Genomic DNA, 19,292 nt, shown 5'->3' with positions numbered 1-19,292 from the left:
CCCCTGTGGGCTAAATTCATAGCTAGTCTGGGCCACATGCCGGCAGGCAATAGGTTGGACACCCCTAATTTAGATGAACATTTGGAATAATAGCAGTAAATGGACGTGTTAAGGTAATTTTGAACATTTTGCCCAGTTTCCGGAATACCTCTTTAATTCATAAGTATACTGACAGCGGCAGAACAGGTATTAGTTCTCATTGAAGAGACCACGTGGGTGTATGGAGAATTATGGGAAAAAGTATGCAAACTAGCTCAAGTCTGTCAAACCAGAGACTCCTGCAAAGGGAAGAGCAGCCCATCTGCAAGCAGACTATTTGAGGGTTCTTGCCCCTCATCAGTACAGAACAGGGTAACTGGTTGCTTGGATGAGATGCCTTAGATGCAGCTGTTGATGTTCTAACTACAACTTTTCCAGTATTGTTCAGGCTTGTATCTACCTGCTGCATTCGTGGTTTGTGTCTTTCTAAGTATAAATGAGACTCAAAGTGAGCAGCGATCTCAGTGCAGTAATATCAGCCATAGATTCAGTTGAGACGTTAAAACTCGATGTAATTAATATATAAATGACCATTGTGGCCCACAGTTACAGTTGCGAGTACTATTGGCAGAAGTACTATAAAAATTGTCCCCAAATAACCTAATGACACCCAGTCCTATAATTTGTCTTTATTATAAAAGCCCTTTTTTCCTCCCCCCTCCCACACTTCTGATTTGCCAGTGATTGTCATTCTACAGTAAACTTTTTGGTGACTCATTTTCCAGCAGAGGGCTTTCTCATTTTACTATAAACACGACGCCGTACCTTAGAACGTGCAGCATACTTATCAGATGCAGAAGAGACTGCGGAGAAATGCATCTTGTGGTGCTTCTTCCTGTATGTTTGACATTTCTTCCAGTTTAAACCTATCTTTACTGGAAAAAATGGTTATTAAGAAATGATAATTAACAACAAAAAATGAAGTGTTATTTTTTAGAATAGCTCAGAAAAAGTGAACAACGTGACGCATGTGAGCAAGAAGAGAGGGGGAGATATTTAAATAATACCCAAATGCAATAGTGCATATCAAAACATGGTATGGCAAAGTTGGCAAAACTTCGTAGACATTACAGATTTTTCTCTTCCCTATGCCATTTTACAGTGGGATACAGATGGATCTACCCTTACCTTTCCTCACATATTTGGGTCACATATGCTCTAACCACATGGGGGAATTCACGAGCCAAGTTGCACCAGAATTCTAGAGTATAAAAGTAGCAAATGACAAAATTGGAACTTTTTGTGAGTTAACACTAGCCTTGAATGGGGCTTAGCATTAGAGGCCTGGCTACTGGAGATCTGTGACACTTACTTTAATTTATGCCCGAATCTGGTGTAAATTATAGATGAAATCTATGCAACCTCACAGTTAGGCCGCGTTCACATGGCCAAGAAAATCGCTTGAGATTTGTGCGTTGCGAGACCCACAAATCTTGCGCGAATATGAACCCCATTCAAGAAAATGGGGTCATATACATGACTGATTTTTCTCCCACACTGCATCGTGGCGTGTCCTATCTTTGGGCTTTCCCTTGTAATTAGAGATGAGCGAGTGTACTCGCTAAGGCAAAATACTCGAGCGAGTATTGTCCGCTCGTCTCAAAAGATTCGGGGGCTGGCGGGGGTGAGCGGTGAGTTGTGGGAGTGAGCATGGGAGAGTGGGGGGGGGGGGGGAGGAGAGAGAGAACCCCCCCCCCCTCGTTCCTCCCCGCCGCCCCCCGGCTCATCACTACTCATAATGCCTCGCCCATTGTTTTCAATGGGGTCGGAAAACATATAGCACAGCGTGCAAGGAGCACACGTGTGTGATGTGAGGTTTCCCATTGAAAATGATTAGAAACACTTGCCGATGCTGAAAGCCGCATCAGAGAATCGCAGCTGTACTGAAGTGATAGGTGTTTTTGACACAAAAACGCCTCGCATCCGCTGGGACATCACACATTCCCGAGTACGATATCGGGCTGAGTTTCGCAGCTGGATATCACGCTTGACTGTGTGAAATTAGCCTTAGCCTATATCTAAGATTAGGTGCATATTCACCCTTGTAGGTGTGACAAATGAATTAACTTCTCACTTCTCTTAATACTTTTGTCGCAAATCGCTCCAGCTCCAACTTTACTTAAACTGAAAACACCGGCCGAAGTAAATATGCCCCATAATGATATAGACACGTGTTAAAGCTGTCAAGGTGGAAGCAAAAAGTGTCCAAATCCAAATAAAGTTGGTGCACACAATGTACCTTGTACTTTTTGACCCAGTTAGTGAAAGTTATTAAGAACCAGAGTTGAGCGAACGTACTCTGTCGAGCTTGATGCTTGTTCGAGTATTAGCGTACTTGATGGTGCTCCTTACTCGAACGAGCCTCAAGCCGTGTTCGACCCCGCCCCAGTTTTTGGCTCCTCCCCGCTGTGACATGCCTGTTTTGGCCCCTCCCCGCCGCGACGCAGCGTGCGTCAATGGCAAATTTTTTGTCTGGTAGGCAGGGGAGAGAGAAAGAGAGAGACTAGAAGAAAAAAAAAGCTCGACATCCAGCGTCCCACATACAAAAGTGCTCAAGTCTCCCATTGCAGTCAATGGGGTTCGTTACTCGAGTAGAGCTCTCAAATTTTACGAAAATTTTAAGAAAGATAGAACATGCTGCGATTGTTTGTTCTCTCAACATCACATCAGTTAAAACATCGCAAATGTGAAGGAAACCCTTGTAAATCATTGGTATCATAATCTGCTTTTTTACTGACCCTTGGCATCACGTGAAAAGCGCATGATTTTCTCGCCCGTGTGAAACCACCCTCAGAGTGCTAAAGGATAATCAACAAAGCCAGCGCTCCTGGGGTAATTACCCAAATTGGCCAACGTTTCTTCTGTTTGTCTTTTATTTTGTATAATGTCTTCGGCTGGGTTAATGCGGAGCGGAATTGACACAGAATGTCCGTGCAAGTTTGGAAAAAAAACGTGGAAATTCAGCATGCATTCTTAACCCTTTCCAATCTAGTTTTAGATTCAGGGTTTCCTAAAAGGCTCTCTCTTTTTGCGGTTATACAATGGTGCCATTTGCTGGCTAAAGCCAGTGTGTATGCGCCAGAGAGGCTGCGACAGCGGAGTAGCTGGCAATAGACAGTAAGAATACCCAGTCGGACGTCTTTTGACATTGGAGCTGTACAAGCGTCAATCAAAATGTTGGAAGGAAGACGTCAGACAGTGGATTGGAAAGGGTTAAGCCCGAGACTAAGCAACAAAGTGTACGAGATTTGCAAAAATCTCATCCACAGACTGTGGACAGTCTGCCGCGGGTAAGCGGCACAGAAACTGACATGCATTGTGGAATTCAAATCCGCGACGTCAGTTGTATCACCGTTTCCGCTGCCATCTCTCTCCTCTCTATGGGCCTTACACCTGCGCTAAATAGGGATATATCCAAGACTCATATATCACTATATAATAGGGCTTGTATGAGTTCTACAAGTCCAGAAACTCTAATGGTAGCCATTCTCTGTTACATTTGTAATACATAAATGGAAGAAACACACATAGTACGGCTGCTTTAACATCTGAGGCAGGAGTTCTGGTTTCCCGCTCCATTCGGGGAAAGGGGAATCACCTGGCTGAACGGATCTGTCTTGTGACGGAAATAAAATGCGGCAAACGGACCTAATTGACCATAACGGGGTCCATTCGCTCAGCTGCCCAGCTTTTACCCGGAAGAACAAGCGCTACATGCAGCGCTTTTCCTTCTGGTATTTTGTGATGGATCTATGATAGATCTGCCACTGGAGGTTCCAACGTAGATGGGAAACCATCCTTAAACCACCCAACTATAATTCTTCATTCATAATCGTAGTATCCTTATATGAGGAAGAGACCCCTAAGCCTCCAGGGCCCGGGTGCGACTGCATCCTCTGCACCCATTATAGTTACGCCACTTCTTCCTGGTTCTTCATGTACAGTACCATTATCTACCGGTATAATAAGTGTTTTTATTCAACTGTTGAAGCTGCAATTTTTCAGTAATGGATTTAATATCAAAAACCAGTTTTGATAGAATTCCTTTTTGGTGTTTCTCATAAACAAATATGTATCTCAAATTTGTATTTACAGCCATTGTTAACTGACAGTATGTCTAGTATCTGTATGATAAGGCACTTCTGCTATTATGTGTATACAGTGGTTGCTGCCTTTCTGTTTCATCTTTCAAGCTTTTTTAATGTGTATTGTGTGAACATTATTACATTTATCGCACTTACAGGCATGGGCACTTTTTAAAGGCAAATACAGAGAGGGCCTTGACAAACCGGATCCGCCTACATGGAAGACAAGATTACGCTGCGCCTTAAACAAAAGTAATGATTTTGACGAGTTAGTAGAGAGAAGTCAACTGGATATATCAGACCCATACAAGGTGTACAAAATTGTTCCAGAAGGAGCAAAAAAAGGTAAAACATCCTCCCCCCAATGTTCCCTTTTCATATGTGGCTATGAAAAAGACCTTCCAAAATGACGTTGGTTGGTTTTATTATCAAAGGTTTCAAAAAAGGAAGAGAGAAGTAGGAAATGGTTTGTAGCCGAACCACGGAATATGTCCTGTCAATGTGACACGCCAGACACCTAGTGCAGTCAATTGTCTTCACAGTCCTTCTATAGTAACATAGTATGTGAGACTGAAAAAAGACATATGTCCATCCGATTCAGCCTATTACTCCCCCCGATGTTGATCCAGAGGAAGGCAATATGAGACCCAATGAGGGAAAAGCCAATTTACTCCATTTAAGGGCAAAACTCCTTCTTGACTACAATCTGGCAATCAAAATAATCCCTGGATCACTGACCCTTCTGAAGTTATTAGTGACCATAACATGTAATATTGTATCACTCTTGAACTCTTTTATTGAATTCGCCATCACCACGTCCTCAGGCATGTGTAGAGGATGCGTTTTGTTATCATTGTCCTATCAGTATCTCAGCTATGAGGGGCTCGGAGGTAACAGTGGTACTTGGGCTCTGATCCCTGAGGGGGCCCAAAGGCTTCTCTGCCAGTTACAAAATATCAGCTTGCGCACAGTTTGTATATATTACACCAGGTGTTACGGCATCAGTTACAAATGTAAAGTCATGGTCGAATGGGGAAAAATAGGCTCTTTTAGGATAGTCTCGGATAAGGCACAAGAAGCAAGGCAGGTCTCTACTTAATTTTGGCTGAACTAAATCGGCTGCCATTTGGAATGGAGAACAATTGCTTCATTCGATCATTTAGGGACAGTCTTTATACTCCAAATGGATTAAGAGCATTGAGTAACAGTCTTCTCCAACAGGAGAAGCACAATCCTTGCACTACAACAACAAAACTGATGAGAACAATGGGTAACCGCTCAACTAAATTCTCACAGTGTAATAATTTTGCAGTTCAACTGGTGCTAGGTCGTTGGCCTCGCTCTATCCCTACTGTTGCAGAGACGATGCCTATAGTTTCGGCAACAGTTTTTGACTGATGGGCCCCTGGCTGTTACAGGCCCAGTCATAGTCCTCTCTCTCTGCTGAACCACACTTCCATTGGCGCTGCCACTACATCACTATGCTCAACCAGCTTCCCGAGGGGAAGGTACATGTAGGAAGAGCCTACACCAATGGCAGCTCTGGCACCAGCTAAGTTTCCTATATGATTGCCTATGGAGATGGCTATTTTGAGTCTAATAGAAAATCAAGCCCTGAAAATGAATTTGGTCTCTGACGAAGATTGCCAACATAATTGACAAAAATGGGTATAACACTGCAATGTATAGTGCCCTGTATATATAAAGACCTCCATCATTGGATCAGGGTGCGCAGAATACATTTTCTGTAGAAATGAAGTAATGTTCTGATGTCAGGTATTGTCTATTTACAACACATTTATATCATTACAGGAATAAAACAGCTCGGCACAGAAGATAACCAGCTTATCGTGAACCATGCATTCGCCGTACCTCAAGCCTATACGTCTCTACAGCCACACGCTCAGGTGAGAGATTCTGAGAGCGGCCACCTTGACCATCAATGTTAAACAACAGAAAGCCCTTTTAAGGACTGTAGTAGATTAAGCTAGTATCATTAGCATCGTAACTGATGTGTTTATGGTTAATGAAAGGCCCTGCAACTTAAAGAGTAAAGACACTTTATATTTTTCTTCCACAAATTAATTAATATAATTCTGTAATTAATATTTTTACAGAAAAAATGCTATTTGGCTGCTTTCACGTCTGCGGGGGGAAGGGGGGGGGGTGTTCCAGTTTCCTGCTCCGTTTGGGGAGCCGGAAAGGGTAATTCCCTGGCTGAATGGATTCGTCTTATAACGGAACCGGACAGCACTGGACAGACCCCATGGACTGTAATGGGGTCCATTCTGTTTCCGCTCAGCTGACCAGTATTTTACTATAAGAAAAAGTCCCGTATGCAGCGCTAGTTCTTCCGGTATTTTGTGCCGGATCTGCGATGAAACTTCCGAATGGAGGTTCCTGCGCATATGTGAACCTGGCCTTTCTCCACTTATCAGCCAAGTCTCTCCCCTGACTTCTGCACTCATCACTCTCTCTGAATTAAATCTGTACATATACAGTTGCAAGAAAAAGTAAATGAACCCTGGACCCACCTGGATTGCTGCATTGATTAATAGTAAAATGTGGTCCAACTGTAAATGTTATCTGATGAAGCTAATGACACACAAGCAGTTCTAACTTTCATGTCTTTTATTGAACACATTGAGCAAACATCCACAATGCAGAGAGAAAAAGTAAGTGAACCTCTGTATTTAATAACCTGTAGATCACCTCTTTTAGCAACAATTACCTCCACAGAACGTTTCCTGTAACTGCACAATGCTAAGGGGAATTTTAGGACCACTTATCCCTGTAAATATATTTCAGTTCATGCACATGACCGGGTACGATTCTGACTGTGATATCTCGCAGACCCTGAGCCCCAGCGGTGAGCCCCGCGTACCTTGTCTTCTTGTTTTCTTTGTGTTCCCTCTCACCGCTTTCAGAATTGGCCTTTATGCTTTTGGAGTGATCTTAACAGGATGCTCACTCCTACGGAGGGTAACGCCTGTCCTGAATTTTCTCTATTTGTAGATCATTTGTCTAACCGTGGATTGATGAACACCCCAGATCTTTAGCAATGCTTTTGTTGTCTGTTCCAACGTCATGCATCTCTGTAACACTTCTTAGGTTTTCTGAAAGTTGTTTGCATGGAGGCATGGATTATGCCAATCACTCTTACTTAAGAACAACAGATTTGTCAACATCCAGACTTGGTGTGCATTTATTTAATGGGCAAAGCATTTGTGAATCCCATACGTCCAATCTCATTTCCTTGAGTGAAGCACTTTTTCCCAATTTTCTCTTAGAGATGTCATTGACACAGAGGTTCATTTACTTTGTATCCTTTCACAGTGGATGTTTTCTCAATGTACTCCATAAAAACATGGATGGTGTAACTATTTGTATCATATTCATTTTGATTCTGTTTGTCTAGAATTGCCACTTAGATAACAGACACTAATTCCAAAGGGTCCGTTCCTTTTTCTTGCAACTGTAAGTCCACACATGTAAAGGTTAGATAACAATTGCTTTCCATAGAAATCTATGGAGAGGGGAGGAGGATAGAGCTGCTCAGGAGTAAGAGAGACAGAGAGACACTGCTGCAGCTTATAGTAAGTTTTCTATCTCCCCCCAATGCTGCATTCACAGCTAAACAGCTCAGTACTACTGTATAATGCCCTTCATACTGCTGCTTCTGAGGTGTACTATAGAGAGATAGGGGACCAAGATCTCCTCTTCTTTATGTATTGTGTTTAAAAAGACATTTTAGCAGGCAGTCCCTACCCAACAACTGGAAACTGAGAATTAGAGATGGAGCCTGCAGACGGGGAAACTGCTAAAAATCCATGATGCAAGTCATATAATGGCCAGAAACACTATTGTTCCCTATTATTATGGACACACATATTGCAGCTTACTTTGAAAAGTTATCTGAAAGTTTGGAATGATTAAAGGGATGTTCAGGGCAAAACGTAATACAGAGTTTACAGAGAATGTCACATGATACAACGACCTGCAGGTTGTGTGAGATGTATTTACAGAAATGTATTTCTATGCTACAATTTATATACAATCTGAAGATTCATCTTGTTCTTCCATAGGTGCCGCACTTCATGATGCCCCATGAACGGAGCTGGAGAGACTATGAACAACCCCATCCTGATCTCCCTTACCAGTGTACAAGTGTCCCCTTCACAGCACGTAGTCACCTATGGCAAAACACATCCTGTGATAACAGTAAGAACAGTACTATACTGCTACTTAATAGTTCTTTATGTTGATCACATTACTTTACAGATCTACCTGCAACTGTTGATAAGAATTTAAGTTTCCTCCACTCTCACCTTTGTCAGTAGGTTTGATACCACAGGACCCTATTGTATCGCACTGTGAATATTTGTTGAAATCTAAACTTTTCTAAACTTTACATACAATGTTTGATATATAAACTTTGGTGAACTATTTGGGAAGATATAGGATACAGAAATGTAGGACTTCTTTAGTGTTCATAATAGAATTCTGTGGCTGAAAAGACAAATTTGACTTTAAAATAATTTCTTGTGGTTGCATGTTAATTTCTTGGCATGCAATTGTGAGAGAAGAGTAAAACAAAGAGGGGGTGGAGCAACCTCCAGGAAGAGACATAAAACTTAATTAAGGGGTGAAATAGTGGAAAGAAGTCATACGCTCATAATAAATGCCATATGAAGAGTGAGAAATAATATATAACTCACCCTGACGTGCCCAGGTCCCCGGACAGGGAAGGAACGGCAAGCCTCAACTCCGAGTAAGCCGTGTGGTCAGGGTATTTTGGTGTATCCGTCCTAGGCCACCGGACATCCACACAGGGAGAGCGTTAAGCGGAGGCCCTCAATGTAAGGATCAGAGAATGTATATGTGAAAAAAACCATATTGGTCAAGCCGTAGAAAAAATTCTCCAACGCTCCAGGATATACAGTCAATACTAGACAGCCAATACTAGACAGCCAATAAAGGTGAAATAGCAAAGAAGTGACTTACTTCACAGGGGTGTCTCAATTAGAGAACACCCCTGATCCAGAACAGCAGTTTCTTGATGCTTGAAAAAGACCCCTGAAGAGTCGAAACGCGTTGCAGTGTATTGTTATTTTTATTTTTCACTATTTTATAATAAACGGGAAGATTTATTCTTTCCACTATTACCTTTGGATATTGGAAACCCTGTAAGGGTTAAGATACTGCTGTTCTGGATCAGAGGGGTTCTCTAATTGAGACACCCCTGTGAAGTAAGTAACTTCTTTGCTATTTCAACTTTATTGGCTGTCTAGTATTGGCTGTATATCCTGGAGCGCTGGGGAATATTTTCTAAGGCTTGACCCATATTGTTTTTTCACAGGAAGAGGCATGCCCTTTTATTTGTGGGGAAAAATATGTAGGTACATATAAATGCACATATATATCTACATATATACACGTATCTACATGTATGTGTCCTTCCTCGTCCCAGAGCAGTACCTCTTATCGGGTGCTGCCAACCCAATTATCATCTCAGCCCACAGGGGGAACAAGTGTGTGGTATAATTAGCATGGGAAAAAATGGGTGTAGGCGCAACTTTTTTGTATAAAAAACGCACAAGACATGAGGTAGTCAGCTGAAATTCTCTGTTTTATTAAATCAGCATGAATAGACACATTTCAGGGCTGTGGAGGCCCTTCATCAGTATTTGCTGGGGACACCCCCCCCCCCCCGGGTCACTAGTTGCGCCAGACGTCTGTCTGTGCCGGAACATACTATTATTTTGTATATAAACAAAATGTATTGTCTCTAGGAATCAATTCACCAAGTTGGTGTCTGTCCTCAAAGTTTAAGACTTGAAAGTCATGGGATGTTCACACATTGCTGTAAGGCTGCAATACAAAATCCCGGCTCTAAGGCAAGACTAAAACCACAATAAAACCTCACAATAATACATATGGCTTTGTTGTATTATTGGTGAATAGGAAATATTTCTAGATCAGGAAGGTAAATTAGTAGCTCAAGAAGCTATAAAAAGACAATAGCACTCACTCTTTGCTCTACAAGGGCAGGATCCAGTAGTGCAAAGCCTCAAGACAGAGCCCGGACCATGGTTCCACAATCCATCAAGAGAGTATAGTGCAGAGGCAGCACTCAGATGCAGTAAAAAGTATAACAAACTTTATTCCTCCGTCATGAGAATTGGCTGCAACGTATCGACCAGTCTGCTACCGGTCTTTGTCAAGCATGTCAAGCAAGTAGCTCAAGAAGCGTTAGAAAGACTGGTCTGGGTTCTTGGAGGACTTGACTGACTTCTCTGCTGGCTACAGGTTCTGTGATAGAGATAGGCTGCAACCAGAATGGGAAGGTTGCAGCTGTTCTTAAGGGGAAGATGATTGGAAGTTTGATGGAGTGTCTAAGCTAGGGACTTGGGAAGAGGGCAATTACAGACTAAGAGAGGAAGAAGGTGTAGATAGAGAATTGGGACTTATTAATGAAACAGGGTGTGGAAAGGAAGGAGAAGATAAACTAGTTAATAAGGATATGTATTACAGCAAAAATAGCATGATACCATGTTTGCCAGAAAAATCTATGTATTAATAAATACTTTAGTGAAAAAAAGACAAAAATATCCTAGGAGTGACACCTTTATTAACTAACCAGAAAAATAATGCTTTCAATATTTCTCCACTGTGTTTAAGGAGGTAAATGAAATATCAGGTGAAATGCAAAGGGATAAAGTAAACTCACCATTAAATATCACCAGTTTAATCCAGGAAAAGATGCAGAGCCATCTAAAAAGATGAAAGTAGATATATCACCAGGTTCAATTTATTGTAGAATAGTGAGCACTAATATAGACCAAGATGTGTTCATTCCTGCCTAGGAACCACTCTGACCATTTCCCTATACTACAAACCCTAACACTAGGCAGACAGCCAAGCTTTAGAGAATCCTGGGCACAAATTATTCCATTGGACTTCCTGATATAGGATCACCATCTTGTGTTTTACCATTCCTGTTACAAATCCCCTATTAATCGAAAGGCAGAGCTTTAAGTTGTATAGAACCACATCTGCTACCGAGAACAAGGTATACGATAGTCTTAAGACTTTTAATCCCAATTACAAAAGTATGTGTTACCGTTAGAGATGAGCGAGCGTACTCGCTAAGGCCAACTACTCGAGCGAGTAGTGCCTTATGCGAGTACCTGCCCGCTTGTCCCAAAAGATTCGGGTGCCGGCGGGGGGTGGGGAGCGGCGGGGGAGAGCGGGGAGGAACGGGGGGGGGGAGATCTCTCTCTCCCCTCCGCTCCACCCTGCTCACTCCTGCAACTCACCGCTCTCCCCCGCCGCCACCCGAATTTTTTGAGACGAGCGGGCAAGTACTCGCAAAAGGCAATACTCGCTCGAGTAGTTTACCTTAGCGAGTACGCTCGCTCATCTCCAGTTACCATCAATAAAAATTAAAAAATAAAATTGCTGTAAAACTTTAGAGCTTCATTGTTAAACTTTTTTCTCTATAATTAAACACAAAACACTCATGGCTTATTCACATGGACAAGTTTGAAACTGATAGAACTTGGACTCATTAAAGTCAATGTGCATATTCACATGTGCAATTTTGTCACCTTTGTTTCCAAAAGGCCATACATGAATATGATTCATACTCTACAAGCATATCCTAGCATTTAGAGGATAGATAGAACTAGCGTATTGCATGTGTGATGTTTCTGGGTAAACCACAATACATCAGTGCTATAGTAAGCAGTGTGAGAAAGTTGTGCTCTTTAGGCATTGTGCTTTGTACATTCCCCTCTGTTGTCTTTGTAATGTAGGGTTGATTGTAATCATACCAACGGATAACATGAAATAAGAAATATCATTGCTTTTCCTTGTCTTTTTCATAGGTTATCAAGTAACCGGCTCTTTCTATGCTTGTCCACCATCAGAGTCTCAAACTGTTGGACTACCGATAGAAACAAGCTTACGACCTGGAGAAGCTATTGCTTTATCAGGTAAGCTGTCCAAAATATTACTCGATACATAAAACAATTGCCCATAAGTGCAATTCAAACTAGTGTATAAATATGATGTAAACAATTCTTCATTACAGCCAACTGGTCATACATGCTGAAGGTCATGGTACATCCAAGGTCATGGTTAGGCAATTATCCAGGAGTTCATATCTCTTCGGAGCTGTAGCTAAGAGGGGATACACACTGGACTCTGCCTTTTAAGCTCTGGGCTCCCCCTATCTAACTAGTTAGGTGTACATGACTACATGATGACAAGTTTCTGGATACACGTAGGTGCAGTAACATCTGTCAGGGAATAGTGATGCAGTAATGGTGCCCATCATTGCATGTAAGGGTTTTGATATCCGCCGACCCTATTTAAACATTTTACGGATGGTATGAAATATACGCTGTTCTACGTTGGTGTTACCACTGCATCATTACACATCTATAAGGTTGTGTCCTTGTCTATCGATGCTACTGAAGATTAAAGGGGAATGTATCGGGATAGTGGGTTCATTTTACATGAATATTGATTGAGTTCAATAGTTTGTTTACAATATTGTGGACTACAATACCCAGACAGGTTATCAAAATTGGGGTTATTTAGTTTAGAAAAATAAGGGTGAGGGGCAACCTAATAACTATGTATAAATATATCAGGAGACGATACAGAGATCTCTCCCATCATCTATTATACCCAGTACTGTAACAAGGGGGCGCTCTAATAACTATGTATAAATATATCAGGGGACAATACAGAGATCTCTCCCATCATCTATTATACCCTGGACTGTAACAAGGGGGCGCTCTAATAACTATATATAAATATATCAGGGGACAATACAGAGATCTCTTTCATCATCTATTATACCCTGGACTGTAACAAGGGGGCAACCTAATAACTATGTATAAATATATCAGGAGACGATACATAGATCTCTCCCATCATCTATTATACCCAAGACTGTAACAAGGGGGCGCTCTAATAACTATGTATAAATATATCAGGAGACGATACAGAGATCTCTCCCATGATCTATTATACCCAGGACTGTAACAAGGGGGCGCTCTAATAACTATATATAAATATATCAGGGGACAATACAGAGATCTCTTTCATCATCTATTATACCCTGGACTGTAACAAGGGGGCAACCTAATAACTATGTATAAATATATCAGGAGACGATACATAGATCTCTCCCATCATCTATTATACCCAAGACTGTAACAAGGGGGCGCTCTAATAACTATGTATAAATATATCAGGAGACGATACAGAGATCTCTCCCATGATCTATTATACCCAGGACTGTAACAAGGGGGCGCTCTAATAACTATGTATAAATATATCAGGAGACGACACAGAGATATCTCCCATCATCTATTATACCCAAGACTGTAACAAGGGGGCGCTCTAATAACTATGTATAAATATATCAGGAGACGACACAGAGATCTCTCCCATCATCTATTATACCCAGGACTGTAACAAGGGGGCTCTCTAATAACCATGTATAAATATATGAGGAGACGATACAGAGATCTCTCCCATCATCTATTATACCCAGGGCTTTAACAAGGGGGCGCTCTAATAACTATGTATAAATATATCAGGGGACAATACAGAGATCTCTCCCATGATCTGTTTATACCCAGGACTATGACTGTAACAAGGGGGCGCTCTAATAACTATGTATAGATATATCAGGGGACAATACAGAGATCTCTCCCGTCATCTATTATACCCAGGACTATGACTGTAACAAGGGGGCGCCCTCTACATCTACAAGAAAGCAGGTTTCTACAGCAACATAGACGGGGGGGTTCTTTACTGTAAGAGCAGTGAGACTATGGAACTCTCTGCCTGAGGATGTGATGATAGCGAATTTGCTAAAAGAGTACAAGAAGGGCCTGGATGTCTTTCTTGAGCAATACAATATTACATGTTATAGTCACTGATTACTTCAAAAGGGTCGGTGATCCGGGAATTATTCAGATTGTCAGATTGGAGTCAGGAAGAATTTTTTTTCTTAATGGGGAAAATTGGCTTCTACCTCATTGTTTCGGGGGGGGGGGGGAGGGGGTTGCCTTCCTTCGGATCAACATTGGGGGGGAATAACCTGAACTGGATGGACATATGTTTTTTTCGGCTTTACATACTATGTTATTGTTTTATGTATCCACTGAATAAAAGATATGTTTTAAGATAGAGGAGAATCCGCTGCAGGGATTAAAGTTTTTCTACCTCCACTTTTACTGTGTGTAATTTGCTGTCAGAAATTTGTAATCTGCACAAATCAGCAATTGTAGGTTACCCTACATAATGTAACGACACTGGATTGTAATTAAGCAAGGTTCATGTATCTTATGTTGGCTCATGCCTTTTGTGAACCGTACATCAGCCCTTACCTATTCCTGTTGCCTGACAGACTTGTGTCTGACTTCCCTTATTCACACAAGTCATCTAAATATATTTAAAGGATGAACTAAAATAATAGTGTTTGGGCCATGGTGGTATCACATGGTAAGGACTATTACGCTATCCAATTTGAAGATTGCACATGTCAGGCATGTCTTCAGCCATTGCCATTACTCATACCTAGATCACCTGACAGATAAACCAATTCTAATGCGGTTGATCACCAATTTTGGATAGTTCAAAAAGTTGCATTATTGTAATTGATGTTCAATTACTTCGTAGATTGCCGCCTTAATATCAGTTTATATTACCGGGATACCCTGGTTGGTGAGAGAACAACATCCAATCCAGAAGGATGCCGGATTTCACATGGACAATGCTTGGAAATAAGTCGCATGGATCAAATCATATTTCCTTATCCTGAGGATAATAGCCTCCGGAAAAACATTGAGAAGCTGCTGAGCCACTTGGAGAGGGGTGTAATTCTCTGGATGGCCCATGATGGAATATATGCCAAGAGATTGTGCCAGAGCAGAATTTACTGGGAAGGACCTTTGTCCGTATACAGCGATCGCCCCAATAAGCTAGAACGAGATGTGCCGTGCAAGTTATTTGATACTCAGCAGTTTTTAACAGGTAAGATTGTTTGTATCACATATTAAATAACTTAATGTCATAAGTCAATGTTAAGAAAGGACCAAAAATGAAGCATAGATAAATATAAGCCTGTTTATTTAAAAACAGGAATAGTGATGAGCGAGCATACTCGCTAAGGGCAATTGCTCGAGTGAGCATTGCCCTTAGCGAGTACCTGCCCGCTCGAGAGAAAAGGTTCGGGTGGCGGCGCAGGTGACAGGAGAGTTGCGGCAGTGAGCAGGGGGGGGAGAGAAGTGGAGAGATCTCCCCTCCATTCCTCCCCGCTCTCCCCCGCAGCTCCCTGCCCGCCGCCGGCAGCCGAACCTTTTCGCTCGAGCGGGCAGGTACTCGCTAAGGGCAATGCTCACTCGAGCAGTTGCCCTTAGCGAGTATGCTCGCTCATCACTACTTAGGAACATACAAAATTGATGGCAGAAATGGCCCTTCTAGTCGACCCTTATATTATATCTTTCTTAGAATAGATCTATACTTATCCCAGTCTTGAATGAGTTTTCTTGTTGAATTTCCAACATCCGCTGGAAGTTTGTTCCAAAGATCTACTACTTTTTTAGTAAAATAATATTTTCTGACACCATCTTAAACTTTCACATAACATGTCCCACACACTATACTTACATAGATTTGCTAGATTATTAAGATGTAGGGTATAGATGGGTACACAGAGTTCAATTTTCAATTCTTTTTAAGGGGTCTCCTAAAAGGTGACTGTATGTTTTATTTAACTATACTTTACAACATAGTAAATTGTACCTTAAGTAGAATTGGATTCCATTTAGTACTAAAGGATATATATTTGCCTTTAAAGGGGTTCTCCAGGACTGTTACTATTAACGACTTATCCTCAGAATAGGTCATCAATAGTCGATAGGCAGAGATCCCTGTTGATTAGCTCATCCCTGGGCCTGCTGTCAGTGTGGACAGCCATGGAACCAGATAGCGCTGTCAACATTGCAGTGGCAGAGTTGGGTTCTATCGGCACAACTCTCATTGAATTATAGTGGAGCTGTGCCTGGACTACCAAAGTAGGCTTCTACAATATGGAAAGCACTAGGTGCTTCCTAAGCTGACCGCACTGACAGTAGGCCCAGGAATCAACTGTTCATTGGGGATCCCGAGCGGCAGACTCCCACTGTTCAACCATTGATGACCTAACTTGAGTATAGGTCATCAATACTAAATAGTAAAAGTCCCGGAGAACCCCTTTAATAGTTTTTCATGTTAATGGGAATTATTTTATCATGTACAAATAAATGCTGATGAAGCTAGGGGTTGGAAAAAGGCACAATATTAGCGAGGTATCAGATTTGGTCTTAAAGTCCTCTTTAGAACTTTAAACACACCCTCTGTATGAAGAGTTTATACAGAGTTTTTGATACATTTTCTTAACTTTTGGAGCGTTTCAATGACGTGTTTACATTTATTAGAATTACAGACATTTGCTCACCATGGACGTCCAGTTCCAAGATTTCAGATCGTTTTATGTTTTGGGGAAGAATTTCCGGATCCGCAGAGAGGAAGGAAACTAATTACAGCTCATGTAGGTGTTCTTTGTCTTTCAGTACTACGGCCATGTTCTTTGTAATAAATGATCCTGATGTAATTAGATGTAGTACACGTTATTCGTTTTAGATTTTTAGCAGTGTTCTATAAAATGTATATCTCCAATACCTCCAAAAGATTAAAACTGACAGACTTCAGCTTTTGATAACTGAAAAGATGATTACAAATACCAAGATTTCAAGAGTAAAGACATCTCTTCACTGGGCATGATTGTTCACACTATCGGAGGAGTCACATACTTATACACAAAAGTACATACAGTAGTAATAGTGTGGTAAAGTGTAGCCATCGATAAAAGGAGGGGAATAAATGGTTAGAGCAGTAAATAATAGGAGTCAGGCCCCCTGTCCACGGCAGTGATTTCGCCAGCGGTAAACCGCCAGTGAATCGCGCCGGACAAAGCTTTCCATAGCATTGAAAGCGTTGGCCACTGTCCATGAGCGGAGAATCATTGTGATTCTCCGCTTGCGGCGGGCAATTCGCAGCAAGCTGCGAATTGCCCCAATTCTTAGGCTGACCGGCAGAGATTCATGTGCGGCTCTTGCTCCCGGGCGGTGTCTTCCGCGGCGGAGATCTGCCGCGGGACTTTGCAACGCCCATGGACAGGCAGCCTTAGGGTGACAACCCACTAGTGTTTCACAGCAGAAAAAAAACGCTAGTGGGTAGTCACCCTAAGTCATGAAGAAAGAGTGTGAACACTTTTTTGGTCTATGATTGAGATCTGGTCCATGGTTGTGATGTCCCCACAAGGGTGACGGGTACATTTCTTAAGTGCTGTAGAAGGACATAAATCCATGTGACATATTTATTCCTGATCTGAAACTGTCAAAGATCGTTATTAACTTGTTCTCCAAGACTATCCTGTCTCTCTGGGATGACAGATTACTTTTTAACCCTTTGCAATCCAATTTTGGATTCAGGGTTTCCTAGGGGGCTTTTTCTTCAGGGCTGTGGAGTCGGAATCAGTGTCCCATTTTGGTGGAGTCAGAGTTTATCGAAATGTGCTGACTATGACTTTCAGTATCCACTTTTTGTTAATATATTTCAAGAACATCAGGTTCCAGAAAGTTGAAATTTGGCCTAAAACCCACAGAAGGCCACAGTTTATCTATGCAGCAAATTTGGTGTAGATTAGTCCAGTCATGTAGGCGTGCCTAAAGAACAGACAACAGAAATCTATATTTATGTGTATATATATATATCTATATATATAGATAGATAGATAGATATCTATATAGATAGATATATGTGTGTATAACAATAATTACAATGCTTTCTATAAAGCTCATTAGATCAGATATTTCCATGAGATAAAACATAAACTACCAAAATGTAGCAAAAACCTCTTCTTACCGCCATGTTTATCCTCGTGTCATTTGTCTTCTAGGTTGAGCCTGTATTTGCAAGACAGCTAATTGGGTTTGCAGAACAAAATGGAGGACATTTCATGAGAGGATATGAATTTTCAGATCTGATTAGCAGCTCAGACGATTATCATCGACCGATTCGTCATGTTCCACTTCAGGAATAAATGGTTAAACTAGAAGTTGTAGGTGACTTTCCATTGAACACATCAACACATAAGTTGGTAGAAGTGCCGGCACAAACGCCTGCTGTTGCTGAACTATGTACAATTGCTAAACTATTTGACAAAAGACAAAAAAAGACTTTTTATATTGTGATTTTAGTGTATTTTTTAATGTCCATCTAAACTTTGTATCTTAGTCTTCATATTAGTTTTATGTATTTTTTATGTCTTTTAAAGAGCTAAAACTAGAATTGGATTTATGAAGTATAAATTTACAATTGTTTCCCGGTTCCCATTCTATATGAGCAAACTGTAATAGTTCCAAATTAATTATGTCCAGCAAATGTATTTCAGGGGTATAAATGGGTAAGGCTTCTTCCCATGGGTGAGGGCAATTTCAGTCCGCGAAAAACTGACCAATTTCACTGCGAGTGTTTGTGTGTTTTACACTGTTATTTGCACTTTTATCGTGCAGGCATCATCTGAGTGTAATATGCTTTTCACATGTGTCTAAAAAAATAAGCCAATTAATGTAATTTAAAACTCCCATTGAAGTCAATGGGTGAATGGAAAAAAATAACGGATCACAGGTTCACGCCATGCAAGTGCATTTCATTTTTTTTTTACTTGAATGGGTGATTCTGGTCCAAGAATCTCACTAGGGCAAACGGTGAATATGTTTTACATGGACAATCAGCCCATGAAAAAAAAAATCGCACATGTGAATACACTCCTTGACTTAATTGAGTCCGAGTTCTGGGACTCGGACGTTAAAAATGCCAATGTGAATAAGTCCGATGGGTTGTGCTATAATGTATTGGAATTGCATACTTTTTTACAATACGAAACAAATGTAAAGTACTAAAAGAACTCTAGGGGAAATGGGGTGTTTAAATCGTTTTATCACTGACAAATGTGCTTTTGTAATACATGATCTAATTGTTTAGCTCCATTTACACGCAACGATTATCGCTCAAAATTCGTTCAAACAATGTCTTTTG

The 19,292-nt window shown here is 41.2% G+C and overlaps 1 protein-coding gene across 1 annotated transcript in view; it reads left to right on the top strand.

Moving 5' to 3' along the window:
- Positions 1-18,491, top strand: part of IRF4 (interferon regulatory factor 4) — a 31,744-nt gene extending 13,253 nt beyond the window's left edge. The window contains exons 3-9 of the mRNA XM_066578932.1: positions 4,283-4,469; positions 5,937-6,031; positions 8,210-8,345; positions 12,014-12,121; positions 14,829-15,182; positions 16,628-16,740; positions 18,151-18,491. Coding sequence (XP_066435029.1) covers positions 4,283-4,469; positions 5,937-6,031; positions 8,210-8,345; positions 12,014-12,121; positions 14,829-15,182; positions 16,628-16,740; positions 18,151-18,294 — 1,137 coding nt within the window. The 3' untranslated portion in view covers positions 18,295-18,491. The remainder of the gene's footprint in view (positions 1-4,282; positions 4,470-5,936; positions 6,032-8,209; positions 8,346-12,013; positions 12,122-14,828; positions 15,183-16,627; positions 16,741-18,150) is intronic.
- The last annotated feature ends 801 nt before the right edge of the window (positions 18,492-19,292 follow it).

Source organism: Eleutherodactylus coqui, chromosome 9 (assembly GCF_035609145.1).
Source record: "Eleutherodactylus coqui strain aEleCoq1 chromosome 9, aEleCoq1.hap1, whole genome shotgun sequence".
Taxonomy (NCBI): Eukaryota; Metazoa; Chordata; class Amphibia; order Anura; family Eleutherodactylidae; genus Eleutherodactylus; species Eleutherodactylus coqui.
This window is presented reverse-complemented; position numbering and strand designations above follow the sequence as displayed.